General features: G+C 48.2%; 1 protein-coding gene across 5 annotated transcripts in view; it reads left to right on the top strand.

Annotated features, from left to right (window-relative positions):
* Nucleotides 1–14,260, top strand: part of Cntrob (centrobin, centriole duplication and spindle assembly protein) — a 23,641-nt gene that overhangs the window by 4,067 nt on the left and 5,314 nt on the right. For all 5 annotated transcript variants that reach the window (XM_021212558.2, XM_029546587.1, XM_029546586.1 and 2 more), the window contains exons 6-14: nucleotides 191–307; nucleotides 611–709; nucleotides 3,644–3,880; nucleotides 4,179–4,325; nucleotides 7,405–7,538; nucleotides 9,009–9,134; nucleotides 9,608–9,770; nucleotides 10,892–11,150; nucleotides 13,435–13,589. In XM_021212558.2, the coding sequence (XP_021068217.1) occupies nucleotides 191–307; nucleotides 611–709; nucleotides 3,644–3,880; nucleotides 4,179–4,325; nucleotides 7,405–7,538; nucleotides 9,009–9,134; nucleotides 9,608–9,770; nucleotides 10,892–11,150; nucleotides 13,435–13,589 (1,437 nt within the window). The remainder of the gene's footprint in view (nucleotides 1–190; nucleotides 308–610; nucleotides 710–3,643; nucleotides 3,881–4,178; nucleotides 4,326–7,404; nucleotides 7,539–9,008; nucleotides 9,135–9,607; nucleotides 9,771–10,891; nucleotides 11,151–13,434; nucleotides 13,590–14,260) is intronic.

Below are 14,260 nucleotides of genomic sequence, written 5' to 3'. Positions count from 1 at the left end.
GCCTGTTTAACCAGTGTGTGTGCACGCTAACAGCACCATGGCCTGTTTAACCAGTGTGTGTGCACGCTAACAGCAGGGCAAGATGTTAGGTTTTCTGACCCGGGAGAGGGAGGTAGCTCGTGACTTGTTGAAAAGAGGGCAAACCCACTGATTTTGAAATTTCATTGTATTTGTATTTGCCTTCCTTGAGACCCTGGCTCGAGTGGTGGAGGGCTGGAATCGCCATGAGGCTGAGCGGACAGAGGTGCTGCGGGGACTTCAAGAGGAGCGCCAGGCAGCAGAACTCACCAGAAGCAAGCAGCAGGAGGTGGGTGGCCTGGATCAGGCGGAGTTAAGAGTCTAGATAGGAAAAAGTAGCTTTGGTATTAGGGTTCCCAAAAGCCTGGCCTATGGCTTTTTGATTTCTGTCCTTGCGCTCTTTTCTCTACCGTTGCTGCGTCTTCTGTCAGATTTATATTACTAGTGGTTTCCTGGTCCCCCTCGCCCCAGTTTTGTCTTTGGTGCCCCAGGTCATTTGGTAAACTCTGGTTTCAAGTATACATTGCTAATTATTTCTGAAGAAGAGGTGTTTTCCTCATTCTCACTGTTGTGTGTTTTTCTCTTCTGAAAGACAGTGACCCGCCTGGAACAAAGCCTTTCTGAGGCCATGGAAGCCCTGAGTCGGGAGCAGGAGGGTACCAGACTACAGCAGAGGGAGAGAGAGGCCCTGGTGAGAGGACCTGCTGTGGGCGGTGGTCAGTCACTGCTAGAGACCTTGGGCTGCGATGGTCTAGATGATTTTATAATGTGAGGGTACTAGGGCCCTGCTGCCCAGATGCACCCTCAGAACATTAGTTCTGCTAATCTCTGAAAACAGCCCTGCTGCCAGGCAAATTGGAGAGACTGCAAATTATATTCTTTTTAAAACATTAAACTGGGCTGGAGAGATGGCTCAGCAGTTAAAAGCACCGAGGTCCTGAGTTCAGTTCCCCAGCCACCACAGGGTGACTCACAACCATCTGTAATAGGGTCCCCTGCCCTCTTCTGGTGTTTGAAGACAGCTACAGTGCACTCACATACATAAAATAGATAAATAAATCTAAAAAAAAAAATATTAAAACCCATCTGAGGAACTAGGTGTGGTGTCTCAGGCCTTTAATCTCAGCACTCTTGAAGTAGGCAGAGGCGGGTGGATCTCTGTGAGTCTGAGGCTAGCCCACACTACAGAGTGAGACCTTATATCCAAGTGTACGCACACACACACTCCTTTTTCTAGAACACCACTTCTAAAAGCCAGAGGATCCTCACACATGCTAGACAGAAGTTCTGTTACAGAGCTACACCCTCAGTTGCTCACACGCAGAGATTTTTGTGTCAATAGATGTATAGTGGGGGTTCAGAAATTTCCTGGGTGATTCAGTCTGGAGTGGGAGCTCTGGCCTGGGTTACATAGCCTAAACCACTACTGGATGAAACCTACTTGGGATTCTTAGAGCTGAGGTGGGCACGTGAAGACCTATGAAGTTAGTAGCCAGGCCTGGAACCCACTGCTTTCGTGACACATGCTTGCTACATGCAGACTGATGCTGTGGTCTTCCCAGGTACGTGGGACAGTGCTGACGCTGGTGGCACTTGGCCAGCTTCTGACTGTAGGTTGGGTTTTTGTATTTAATGGTGATGCTGATGGCTGTTGCGAGTTAAGTACCTGCTAGGTGCCAGGCACTGCTGAATGATTTATGTATGCTTTTTCCATTAATCCTCACAAAGCCAACAGTATATTATTATCTTCTTTTTACAGATGATGATGTATGCCTAAGAACACATGGTACACTGGGCATGGTGGCATACACCTATAATCACGACATTTGGGAGGTTGAGGGAAGAGGGTCAAATTCAAGCTCAGCCTGAGCTACATAGGCAGACTGACTGAAGAACAGAGCAGGGGACAACAGATGTGAGGAGTAGGAGTTACCCTGAGATTTAGAACTGCCACAGAGTTCTTTTATGTACTCATTACTTTTATTTTTAAAAATTAACCGGGCATAGTGGTGTACACCTTTAATCCCAGTACTTGGGAAGCAGAGGCAGGTGGATCTCTGAGTTCAAGCCAGCCTGGTTTATAGAGCGAGTTCTAAACCAGAACTGCATAGTGAGATCTGTCTCAAAAAAATAAAAAAATAAAAAAATTATAATTTTTATCTTAAGATTTCATAAGAGACAGTTTATATCACACATTCATAGCCCACAGTGTAATAAGTCAGTCTTCACTTGGCCTGGCATTTCTTTTCTTTTTTTTCTCCCTTCCCTTTCTTCCTCTTGCTCTGGGCCCTGCTTTCTCTGGCCCATGGGTTCTCTTTATTATTTGTTTCTCATTACGGATGGTTCTGAGCCACCATGTGGTTGCTGGGATTTGAACTCATGACCTCTAGAAGAGCAGTCAGTGCTCTTAACCACTGAGCCATCTCACCAGCCCCTAATCAGCCCCTTTCTTTTAAAAGCATGCCCCCTTCTGCACACAGCGTGTGTTAGTGTACTCAGCCTCTCAGTAGGAATAAAAGCTGGTGACTGGAGGCCGTACATAATTTTTTTCTTGAGTTCTGACAGCTACAGGTCCAGGATCAAGGGACTGGGAGGGTTGGTCTCTGGCTTGCAGACAGCTAACTTCTTGCTGCTCTTTCACTTGGCGAAAAGGTGAGATGTGCCAGCTTTTAAAGTTGAGTATCTTTTATTTATTCTTTACCAATCTTGTACATATAAATAACGTGTCTTGATAAAATGCACCCCAAATCTCCTTTTCTTTTTGGGGTAACCGCTGTAGTCAGATGACTGATCCTGTTGGCTTGATCACATGCCGGTCTCCTGCTGTAGCCATAGCTGCTGTGTTGATGAGTGTTGATGGGTACACTGCCTTGTCATGTTCAAGAGACAGCGTTGCTCTGCGCTCCTTCCTGCGCTCCTCGTAGCATTCCTGAGCCTTGGCAGGGAGTCTTGGTATAGACACAGAGGCCCTGTGTCTATACCTGTGTGTGTGACTAAGTTACTTACCTGCAGTGCTGTCACCCAGTTCTGAGTTTCCGATCAGCTGTGGCCCACAGCAGAGTGAGCCTTTTATTGCCAGGTTTGAGGACAGCACAAGTCTGTGTTTAAATATGAATTTTTAAAAATTTATTTTTACTTTATGTGTATGGTTGTTTTGCCTGCATGTATGTCTGCACACCATGTGCATGTCTGGTACAGAAGCCAGGAGAGGACTTTAGATCCCCTGGAATTGGAGTTAAAGAAAAGTGTGAGCCACCATGTGGGTCTTGGTAATTGAACTTGGATATTCTGGAAAAGCAGCTGACCCGTCTAACCACTAACCCATCTCTGCCACTCTTAAACTTGAATATTTAGGGAACATTTTGACAACATGTCCATTTAGCAAGACTAATAGAGTAATAGTCGCCCAGACCTATGGCCTTTAAGCCTTGGGCTTCTGCTAGGCTCACTGTACCAGGTGTGCAGCAGTGGGAGGGAGCGCTTACCTCCCGTAATACAGCCGTGAGCTAGTCAGCAGTTAGCTTTGGTGATCGTAATTCTCAGCACTACATTGTGTGGGGGTGGCCTGCCAGGTTGCTGGTTTCTTGAGTGCGTACTAAAAGCTGACTTTCTCCTGGGGCCTTAGGAAGAAGAAAGGCAGGCCCTGACTCTGAGGTTGGAGGTGGAGCAGCAGCAGTGCCGGACCCTCCAGGAAGAGCGGGATGAGGCTAGGGCTGGGCAGCTCAGTGAGCACCGGAAGCTGGAGGCCCTTCAAGTTGCTCTGCAAGAAGAAAGGCAGGCCTGGATCAAGCAGGAACACCAGCTGAAGGAGCGCCTTCAGGCACTGCAGGAGGAAGGCCAGGCTCAGCTGGAAAGAGAGAAGGTAGAAAAGGCAAAGGGGAGAACTGGAAATGAGAACGTGTTGGGGAAATGACAGCAGTGGGGTGAGAGGCCAGGGATGGAGCTAGGGTAGAGAGTGAAGAGTCACACATGGCAGGCGAGGTTGGGGTGAGGGCCAGTGTGACGGTCTGAGGGCAACAGATACATGAGAGGCCAAAGATGACGTTAAGCAGAGATGGAGAAACAGGATGAGTGGGAGGAGGGAAGATGGGCGTGACTTGGAATCAGTAACCAGGACTTAGGAGATGAGGCACGCATCAATGATGGATTTTCCTTTGTAGGGGAACAGCCAGAGGGAGGCCCAGGCAGCCCGGGAGACCCAGCAGCAGTTTGCACTGCTACAGGCTGAGGTGCGGCGGCTGGAAGGGGATCTGGACACAGTCCAGAGAGAGAGAGACGCACTGCAGCTGGAGATGAGCTTGGTCCAGGTGAGCCCCAGAAGGTCCTGGGGGGTGTTCTGTCATTGAGAAAGCAGGTTTGAGCACATACAGAGACTTGGAAATCATGGAAGACTTGCACATCTCAGGTAGTTGAGACTTATTATTGGTTAATTTGGTAATATTCTGTCTTAAGCTTCACTATTTCCTCCCTGAAGATAGTTTCCCACAGTGTGGGCTGACTCACTATTACAGTTAGACTATGCTGGTTCAAGTCTGAGATACCGTGTACTGTTCTTAAAAAGACTGTCATGTCACACTTACTGCATGCACTCACTCACTGAGAAGTCGAAAGTTTTTGCCTGACCTGACTCCAGTTGGTTTTGTTCTTCTTTGTATTTGTTATTATTTTATCTCTTAAACATTTTATTTACCATTGTATATGTGGTATGATTGTATGTGTGTGGATGAATCGTGCCATGACACATGTGTAGAGGTCAGAGAACAACTCATGCCTTCCACATGAGGAATTGAATTCAGGTTATTAGAGTTATGTGCTAAGCATTTTTATCTGCTAAACCATCTAACCATCCCAGTTATTATTACTTTAGTAACTTCTGCTAATACCTCTGAGTTGGGGATCCAGGAAGACAATGTTTATTTTATTTACTTGAGAAATTCCTGTAACAGCTCATAACCTGGCTCAAAATAGTACCAAAATTGTCAGATACAGTTAGGTTGAAAGACTTGTTTCAGCCAGGGCTGGTAGCACAAATCTATAATTCCAACTACTTGGAAGGCTGAGGCAGGAGGATCTCAAGTTGTAGCCCAGCCTAGGTTTCAGTGTGAATGTGAAATCAAGGCTAGCGTAGACAACTTAGTGAGAATCTGTGTCCAAAAGTAAAATGTAGACTAGGCTGTGGTTCAGTGCTAGAGGACACACTCAGCATGTGTGAGTCCTTGGGTTCAGTCAACAACAGCAACAACAACAAAACCCTTTCTAGGGCTGGAAAGATGGCTTAGTAGTTAAGAGCATTGGCTGCTTTTCCAAGGGACCCAGGTTCAGTTTCTAGCATGCACATGGCAGTTGACAGCCATCTGTAGTTCCAGTTCTAGGGGCTCTGACAGACTTTTTTGGTCTCTGCATGGACCAGGCCCCAGCATGGTCATTTAATTCTACTTCTTAATTTGCTCTCAGAAACTCATCGATTGGCCTTCAGTAAACATTTCACACAGAAAATAGAGGCCCATAGTCGTCAGAACTAAACTAATCGACAGAACTAATTTCACATTTTACCTGCAGGCAGAATCCATACACATTAAAAACAGTAGTTTCAGTGTAACTGGTACATTGAATCTTAAACTTACATTAGTTAGCTTCTGATTATCTACTAAAGAGGGGGTTACCAAGCTTTCTGCAGAGAACCAGAGAGGTCTCTGTGGATGACGCTGTGGATGGTATGTTCTCAGTTGTAATTACTCCACTGTTAGAACACAGAAGCAGCTCTGGGAGTATGTACGTGTATGTACGTACGTGGGTATAGCTGTGTCCCGGTCAGACCTCATAACAAACAGCAGGCATGGAGTATGTATGTACGTGGGTATAGCTGTGTCCCGGTTAGACCTCATAACAAACGGCAGGCATGGGGAGGCAGAAGTTGACTCGTAGTTTGCTACTCCCTGGAATGGTAGAACTGCTCAGAGAGAACCGTGTTTCAGTCCTGGGGAAAGAAGACAGTGAGCCCTGACTTGGGAGGACTCAGTCCTGGGGGAAAGACGACAGTGAGCCCTGACTCGGGAAGGCATAGTTCTGACCTTTGTGGGCCTCTGCTTTTATGTATGAAATGTTTGCCAAGGGCGGATGTGTGAGTTATAGGAGTAAGCTAAGGAGAACCAAATGGCCACTTGGAAGGGAGTAAGCAGTAAGACAGCCAAGATGTCGCCTCTGTGTTTCTCAGCTCAGGTGTCAGCAGGGAAAGACACCGCTGAGGCAGGCATCTGGAGGGTGTGTGCCTCTGTCCCGGGTCTATACAAAAAACAGCTGTGCAGTTTTGGGGTATATGGGGTTTTTGTTTTGTTTGTTTGTTTGTTTTTGTTATTTATTTTTAAATGATTATCCTTATTTTACACGCATTGATGTTTTACCTGCATGTATATTGGTGTGAAAGTGTTGGCTCCCCGGAACTGGAGTTGTAAACAGTTGTGAGCTGCCAAGTGGGCACTGGGAATTGAACTCGGGTCCTCCTGAAGAGCAGCCAGTGCTCTTAACTGTTGAGCCTCTTCTCCACCCCCTATTTGTTTATGTTTAGACAAGGTCTTGCTATGTGGAAGTTGATTGGCCTTATCCTACTGCTGCTGGGATTCAGGCATGAGCCGCCATAACTAGCTTTGGTATATGGGCTTAAAGCTCGGAAAAAAGATCAGAATAAAAAGAAAGAATTGGGAATTAAGAAATCTAGTGAAAACCGTGCCTAGGGGCAAAAGCTTATTATGTACACTTTACAATTATCTGGCCCAATGTCAGCAGATAGCAGACAAGAGAGTGAAGGGTGGGGCTAAAGAGCAGTTGCAGGCAGAACAGTCAGCCAGGACTCAGAGTGAGAAAAGAGAGAGGTCCTGCAGAGAAAAAGTCACCTAGAAAAGAGGTGTGGCCTGAGGTCAGGAGCTGCAGTGACCCTGTAAGGGACAGAGATGGAGAGACAGCAGCTGTGCTCTCAGAGATGGAGAGACAGCGGCTGTGGGGTTAGAAGTGAGCTCTTGGCACTCAGATTCCGGAGAGCTGGAGAGGGAGCACAAGGGGAGAATGGAGAATGGCACATGAATGCCTCCTGGTCTCAGTAGAGGTAGTCAGCCATCACCTCAGACACACCGCAGGGTGCTCTGACGCATCCCTGGGTTAATACATCTATTTCTTTTGTCCAAAGCCATTTTTACTTGTGTGCTCATTTGATATATCTCAGGGTTTAATCAAGGAAGGGAATCTGAGTCACTGTCCAGGCAGAGTCCCTGTTGTTGGTCCTCAGGCAGATGAGGGGTTGTTGGTACTGATCTTGTTTACATTTCCCACACTTAGAAGACTAATCTCAGACATAATTGAGCTGACAGTCATTCCACCTTCCTTTACTCCCAGGCCAGATATGAGAGCCAGCGGATCCAGATGGAGTCAGAGCTGGCTGTACAGCTGGAGCAGCGGGTGACCGAGCGGCTGGCAGAGGCTCAAGAGAACAGCCTGCGGCAGGCCGCCTCCCTCAGGGACCATCACAGGTACTTGGGACTTACTAGTAGTATTTCTCTGGCAGCAGCAAGTGTTATTAGCTTCCTGCCCATGTGCTCAGAGCCTCTTAGCCTCCCTGCCTGACTCCCTGCGTACTTCCAGTTCTGCCTGTTAAGGTCTCAGGCCCTCTTAGGAGGGTTGCCACAAAGTGCTTATGGACACAGCCTAGAGATTTCCCTCCCATGGGGCAGCTGCCCTCAGGGGTGGGACGTTGAATGCTGTTTTCAGCTCCTTTGGAACAATGCTGAAGTGTGTTGTTCACAGCTGCTCCAGGGGTGTGCCCTTTCTTCCCCAGCGTTCTCTCACCCTCCTTTACCATGGTTTCTGGAAGTGCTTCTATTTTGTTTGGTTGGTTTTTTTGGGGGGGTTGGGGTATTTTCTTTAAAGACAGGGTCTCACTATGTAGACCAGACTGGCTTTGAATTCATAGAATCTGTCTTGTCTCTGCCTCCTGAGTGCTGGGACTAAAGGCATGTGACACCATGCCTGGTGGAAATGCTTTCTATTGTGTACTTTTCAAATGGACGTGGATTATAGTCCTATAACCCCGGCGTGGGTGGCTGAGGCAGGAGGATTGTAAGTTTGAGATGAGCCTGGACTATGTGATGAGATTCTGTCTCAACCAAACCAACCCAAACTGATGAGCTGGTCTGTTGCTTTCCTGTAATCCCTCACATCAGTCTCTGCTTCTGGGGAGTCTGTCCTGTGGCCTCAGCTTTATTCTTACTGTTGCTGTGCTGTGGCTGGGCTTCGGGGTTGCAGCCGTCTGTCTTCCTGACCCGAACCCACAGGAATGAGGGTCCCTAATGGTGAGGTGCTGAGTGGGAGGACCAGGGATGAGAAATGAGACCAGCAGGTCTTGTATAAGCTGATGACTTATGCCAAGCAAGTTTATTCAGAGGTGTACTATCATACATGCTGTCTGAAGGGAGCAGGACCTCAATAGCCAAGGTCAGCTGAGAGCTAAGTCAGACAGTGTTGGCAGAGAGCGCACAGGCTACCTCAGCCACAGCTGATAACCTTAACGCAGGGGAAGAGTAGGGTCCCCAGAAACTGCAACTTAGGAGACACTCGCTCCTGCCCTAGACCAGCCTTGTCAAACTCACTCCTGGACAGGGACACAGAACTAATGATCCCTTTGTCCTTTTATTAGGTCTCTGAAAAAGTCTTGGGTTGGGCTGGCTTCCCACATCTTCCCTTACCTATACACGTTCTGTCTTTTTTTCACTGATAATATCTTTTGGTTTTAAAAAGGCTTTGTTTGTACTTACATGTATGTACATATATCTGTGGAGGCCAGACAAGGAGCTGGGCTCCATTCAGTGTGGGTACTGGGAACCGAACTTGGGTCCTCTGCAGGAGCAGTACACAGCACACACTTAACCCCTGAGCTACCTCTCCTGCCTCCTGATGGTAGCTCCCGTCTACTCTAAATCTCTCTCTTACCTGGGCCTCTCTAGGAAGCAGCTACAGGAACTGAGTGGACAGCACCAACAGGAACTGGCCACCCAGCTGGCTCAGTTCAAGGTAGAAATGGCTGACCGGGAGGAGCGCCAGCAGCAGGTGGCTCAGGACTATGAGCTCAGGTACTGGCCTCGGGGTTCTTGCCATGGGTAATGCCCAGACTGGGGGTGGCAGAGAGAAGCCTTTCAGAAGATCTGGTCTCCTCTGATGTATCCAAATCCTGAATTATTTCAGGTCTGATACTGCACCCGGCCTCTTGCCCTAAGCCTGTTTTCTTAAAATCTCCAAGTCACCTCTTTAATGTGTGTGAATTGGGGAACTATGTATACACTCCTGTGGGTGCTTTGTAGACCAGAGGGCCATGTCATCTGTTTCCTCCACCTTATTTTTTGAGACGCTGAGCTTAGAGCTCGCCAGTTTGGCTGGACTGGCTCACCATGGAGCTCTGGGGACTGCTTGGGATTGCTCAGCACTGGGCTCCGTATCTGCTCCACCACACACTACCTTTACTGGAGATCCTAGCTCAGGTCCCCAGGCTTCTGCAGCAGACAGGTCACCAACTGAGCCACTTCCCCGGCCCCTCTCTTCTCCTCAGACTGGCAAGGGAGCAAGCTCGAGTGCGTGACCTGAAGAGCAGCAACCAACAACTGGAGGAGCAGCGGGTGGAGCTGGTGGAGCGGCTCCAAGCCATGCTGCAGGCCCACTGGGAGGAGGCCAGCCAGCTTCTCAGTACCACACTTCTGCCTCCCAACCCGCAGGTAGCCACTGCCCCAGAGAGCAGCTGCCCTGCCCAAATAACCCTTTTGTCCATGACCATAGCTCTCCAAATGTGTCCTGTTCCACTGGGCATAGTTTTGTGGTTCTAGTGCATGCAAATGACTATGTGGTACTAGTTTGGTGAAATAATGACTAAATAAACGAGGGCAGTAAGTTGTTCCTAGGTTAGGGAGATGGCTGACCTGACTGAATTCCCTTAAGCCCAGGGAAGACTAGCTGGGCACAACTGCTTGTAGAGAGGAGGAGGCTGAAGGTCAAAGCTCAGACTTATCCTCGGCTTTAGAGTGAGTTGAGGGTAAGCCTAGGCTACATGAGGTCCTGTCTCAAAGGAAAAGCAAAGTGAAACAAACAAGAATTATAAGAAAAGGAGCAGCAGAAATAACAACAAAAGCAGGCACACATGCACGCATACACACACACACACACACACACACACACACACTCTCAAGTTAATCCTGCCGTAGGCTAAAATAGGGACCCTTACTTCCAGTCTTTCTATGTTGATATGTCTTATTTTTAATTTATGATAATGATTATTGGCTAAAATGCTTTAGAATTAGTTTTATGCATGTGGCACAAACATCTAAGGTGTTAAATTTTTTTTTAAAAAGTAAACTTTTTTTACTTTTTACTTTTTCTTAAACTTTTTACTTTTTTATAGTAAAAAGTAATCTCTACTATATGCTGGGAGCCCAGGCCTCTGTCTCCAGGTCCTTCCCCAGAGGAAGTCTAGGCTGCTATCTTGAGCATCTCTCCTCCTCCCGTGAGCTCCTCACACAGATGCCACCCCCATCCACTGCTGATTATCTTTGAATGTGACCAAGTACATATTCCTTGATACAGAAATGGTTTTCTGAATTTTATATCTATAGTGTTACAATAAATATTAAAACACATGCTATTATTTTAGTTATCTACAAAATTTGTGGAAATAGAATTGTAATATGAAAAATAATCAGTTTAAAGTTTGATGGAAATTAGATGCCACCCATTTCCCCTTGCAGAGTTGAGGGACTTCACAGCCGTAGTCAAGTGTCTGCACTAGGACTCGTCTCTGAGCCCACCAGGCCGTGAGCTTGCTTTCTCTCTCTCTCCTGGACAGACTCCTCTTGCTGAGCCCTCCAGCCCTGGGCCTCTGGAGCCAGAGAAGGGGGAGAGGAGGATGTGGGCCGTGCCTCCCATGGCTGTGGCTCTGAAACCTGTGTTGCAACAGAGCCGAGAAGTGAGGGGTGATCTGCCTGGAGCGCCGTCTGTCCCCCGTAGCACCTCCCCAGATCTGAGCCTCTTGCTGGGACCCCCTTTCCAGAACCAGAACTCCTTTCAGCCCTTGGAACCCAAGCCTGATGTGACTCCACCCACAGGTGACTAAGGGCAGAGGTCACTGGCGTGAATGGCTTCCTTACCAAGTTCTCTCTGATAGGAACGTGGGCGTTCGGTTTCTAGGTGTCTTACAAATCATGAATTGCAAGGAACAGAAACTGGCTGGGTAAAGGGACGTGTCCATGGAAGTCCGTGGATGTGCTGGGAGCTGGAGCTGGAGCTGGGGCAGGGGTGCTGTCAGAACGGTGCTGGCACTTCTCTCTGGGCAGAAACGCTCCTCACCCTACATCCCTGCTGCTTTCTGCACAAGTCCACCACTCTCTCACTCTCTCACTCTCCATGCTATGGTTCTCATTCCTTGTCACCGTGGCTCGTGTATGGACCTGACCAGTCATGACACTTGAGTCTAGCCCAGGCTCTTCGATGATACTTATCACTGGATGGGCTGACTTTAATGGATGGCCACCCCTGGATAAGTGAGCTGTGACTTGCATGAGTAGGGTTTTTGTAGTTCAAACACGTTGATACAGTGCGACTCAAGAATGAGTTCTAAATGCAATGCCTGCTTAGGGTGTGTGAGCCGTCAGCATTGTAGAAAGGGCCTGGTGGCACACAACGGCACGCAGTGAATGCAGACAAACAGGTCAGAGGTTAAAGGTCATGCTCAGCTACATAGTGAGCTGGTTTTTAAACTATTTTTATGATTTTATATGCATGAGCGTTTTGCCTCCACCCCTCTCTAGCACCTCCATTGTGAGTTTGAGACCAGCCTGGGACGGATGGATGAACCCCTATGAAAAAGAAAAAGGAATAGAACTGGGGGTAGTGCTCATGCCTGTGATGCCAGCACTCGGGAGGTGGAGGCCGGAGGATAAAGAGTTCAAGGTCGTGGCTGGCGCTGTATCAGTGGCGGAAGGCTTGCCTCTCCCACATGAGGTGCTGGGTTCAGTCTCTAGTACACCAAAAGAGGGAAGTGTTGGCCTGGCCGGAGAGACGGCTCAGGGAGCAGGAGAACTTGCTGCATACACAGCGGGGTTGAGCTCAGACCTAAGCACCGTGTAAAAGCCCCAGTGTGTGACCCTCACTGATGACCTGGGCCTGTGGGGCCTGTGGGGCCTCTGAGAGCTGTTCTTGGTTATAAGCCTGACTACATCTGGAATGAACTGCAATCCAGAAATGGAGGGCATACCTGTGCGAGATCTTCTACTTGGTTGAAGTGGGTAAATCCACTTCTAGTCCTGACCTTAGAGGTAGGAAGAGAGTGAGACACGGGCCTGGCTTGAGCATCTGCGATCTCAAAACCAACCCTAGTGACACACTTCCTCCAACAAAGCCAGACTAATCCAACATGGCCACACCTCCTGATAGCGCCACTCCGTATGGCTCTGTGGGGCCGTTTTCACAGACCACCACAGAGTGGAGAGACTGGGGTCACTGGGGCATGTGGGCCTAGCTCCAGGATCAGTGAAAGATTCTGTCCCCAAGGAGGAAGCAGAGTAGCATCCTTCTCTGGCCACTTAGTGCTCTTGCACACATAAACACTCATTTTGTATTTACTTTATTTACTTTGTATTTTTGTATGTGTAAGCACATGCATATCATAATATTTATGTGGATCTATGGGAGTTGATTTACTCTTTATAAAAATGTGGATCCCAGGAGTCAAACTCAAGTCTTACCAGGCTTGGCAGCCAACTGCCCTTACAGGCCCACCAAACAAAGGAGGTGGGGTTGGCCTCAGATTCACTATGATAGCAACCAAGCTTGATCTTGAACTCTGATTTTCAAATGCTGGGATTCCAAGAATACACTCCCACACCCAGTGTGCTGCAGTGCTGGGACCAACCCTAGTGCTTGCTCTTTGCTAGGTAAGCACTCTCAGGGGAGCTGCACCCCAGTCCCCAGAAGGAACCTTTATTCTTCTCTCCAGTGCTTTTCAACTCTGGGACCATGTTTCCTGGGTGTGGTGTCCCTCTTCTATTTATTTATTTGTTTTAAAGGTTTGCTTTTTTAAATTTATGTGTATGGGTGTTTTGACTGCATGTATGTTTATGGACCAAATGTATGCCTGTGGAGGTCAGAAGAGGGCATTGAGTGCCCTGGACCTGGGATTCTAGACAGTTTGAGCTGCCATTTGGGTGCTAGGAATTGAACTCATGTCCTCTGGAAGAGCAGCCAGTGCTCTTAACCACTGAGCCGTCTCTCCAGCCCCCACTCTCCCATTCAGTGGAACCTTTTCTTTGGGAGCACGTGGTAGGTCATTTCTTGAGAGACCTCTTCCATGTACAAGGCACTGCATGCCAGGGCACCTGTCTCATTTCACAGCTGGACCCTTCTCTCCATTGGAAGCTTTCACTGCTGATCATAGTGCTGAACGCCCGTTTCCTGAGGAAGACCCTGGATCTGATGGTGATGGGCCCCTAAAAGCAAGGCTGCCACCTGCTTCTCAGCTTGAAGGCCTCAAGAATTTTTTGCAGCAGGTACTATGCTTGAGTGACTTCCTTGCCTCTCTCTCTCTGTGTGTGTGTGTGTGTGTGTGTGTGTGTGTGTGTGTGTATGTCTGTGCACGTGCTCATGAAGTGTGTGAGCCAGAGGCCAGTGTCAGCCATTTTCTTCTATAGCTAAATTGTTTTTTTTCAATGCCATTTTTTTGTTTCTTTTTTATTGGTTATTTTATTTATTTACATTTTAAATGTAATCCCCCTTCCCACTTAAACCTCATATCCCCTTCCTTTCCCTTCCTCCTGTTTCTATGAGAGTGTTCACCCACCCCCTCCTGCCTTAGCACCCTAGCATTCCTCTAAGGGGACCTCCACAGGACCAAGGAGTCCCCCTCCCACTGATGCCAGATAAGGCCATCCTCTGCTACATGTGCAGCTGGAGCCATGGGTCCCTCCATGTGGACTCTTTGGTTGGTGGTTTAGTCCCAAATGTGTAGCCCAGGCTGGCGTCAAACTCGTGATCCTCACATCTCAGCCTCCTTCAGCAAATCCTACTGGCATGTGCCACCACAGCCCGCAGCCTTGAGCCTTGGCCTCCCTCTTTCTCCTTCTCCTTCTCCTTCTCCTCCTTCTTCTCCTTCTCCTTCTCCTTCTCCTTCTCCTTCTCCTTCTCCTTCTCTCTCTCTCTCTCTCTCTCTCTCTCTCTCTCT

This window comes from Mus pahari, chromosome 14, assembly GCF_900095145.1.
Source record: "Mus pahari chromosome 14, PAHARI_EIJ_v1.1, whole genome shotgun sequence".
Classification (NCBI taxonomy): domain Eukaryota; kingdom Metazoa; phylum Chordata; class Mammalia; order Rodentia; family Muridae; genus Mus; species Mus pahari.
Note: the sequence above shows the minus strand (reverse complement) of the source record. Positions and strands in the feature narration are given on the sequence as shown.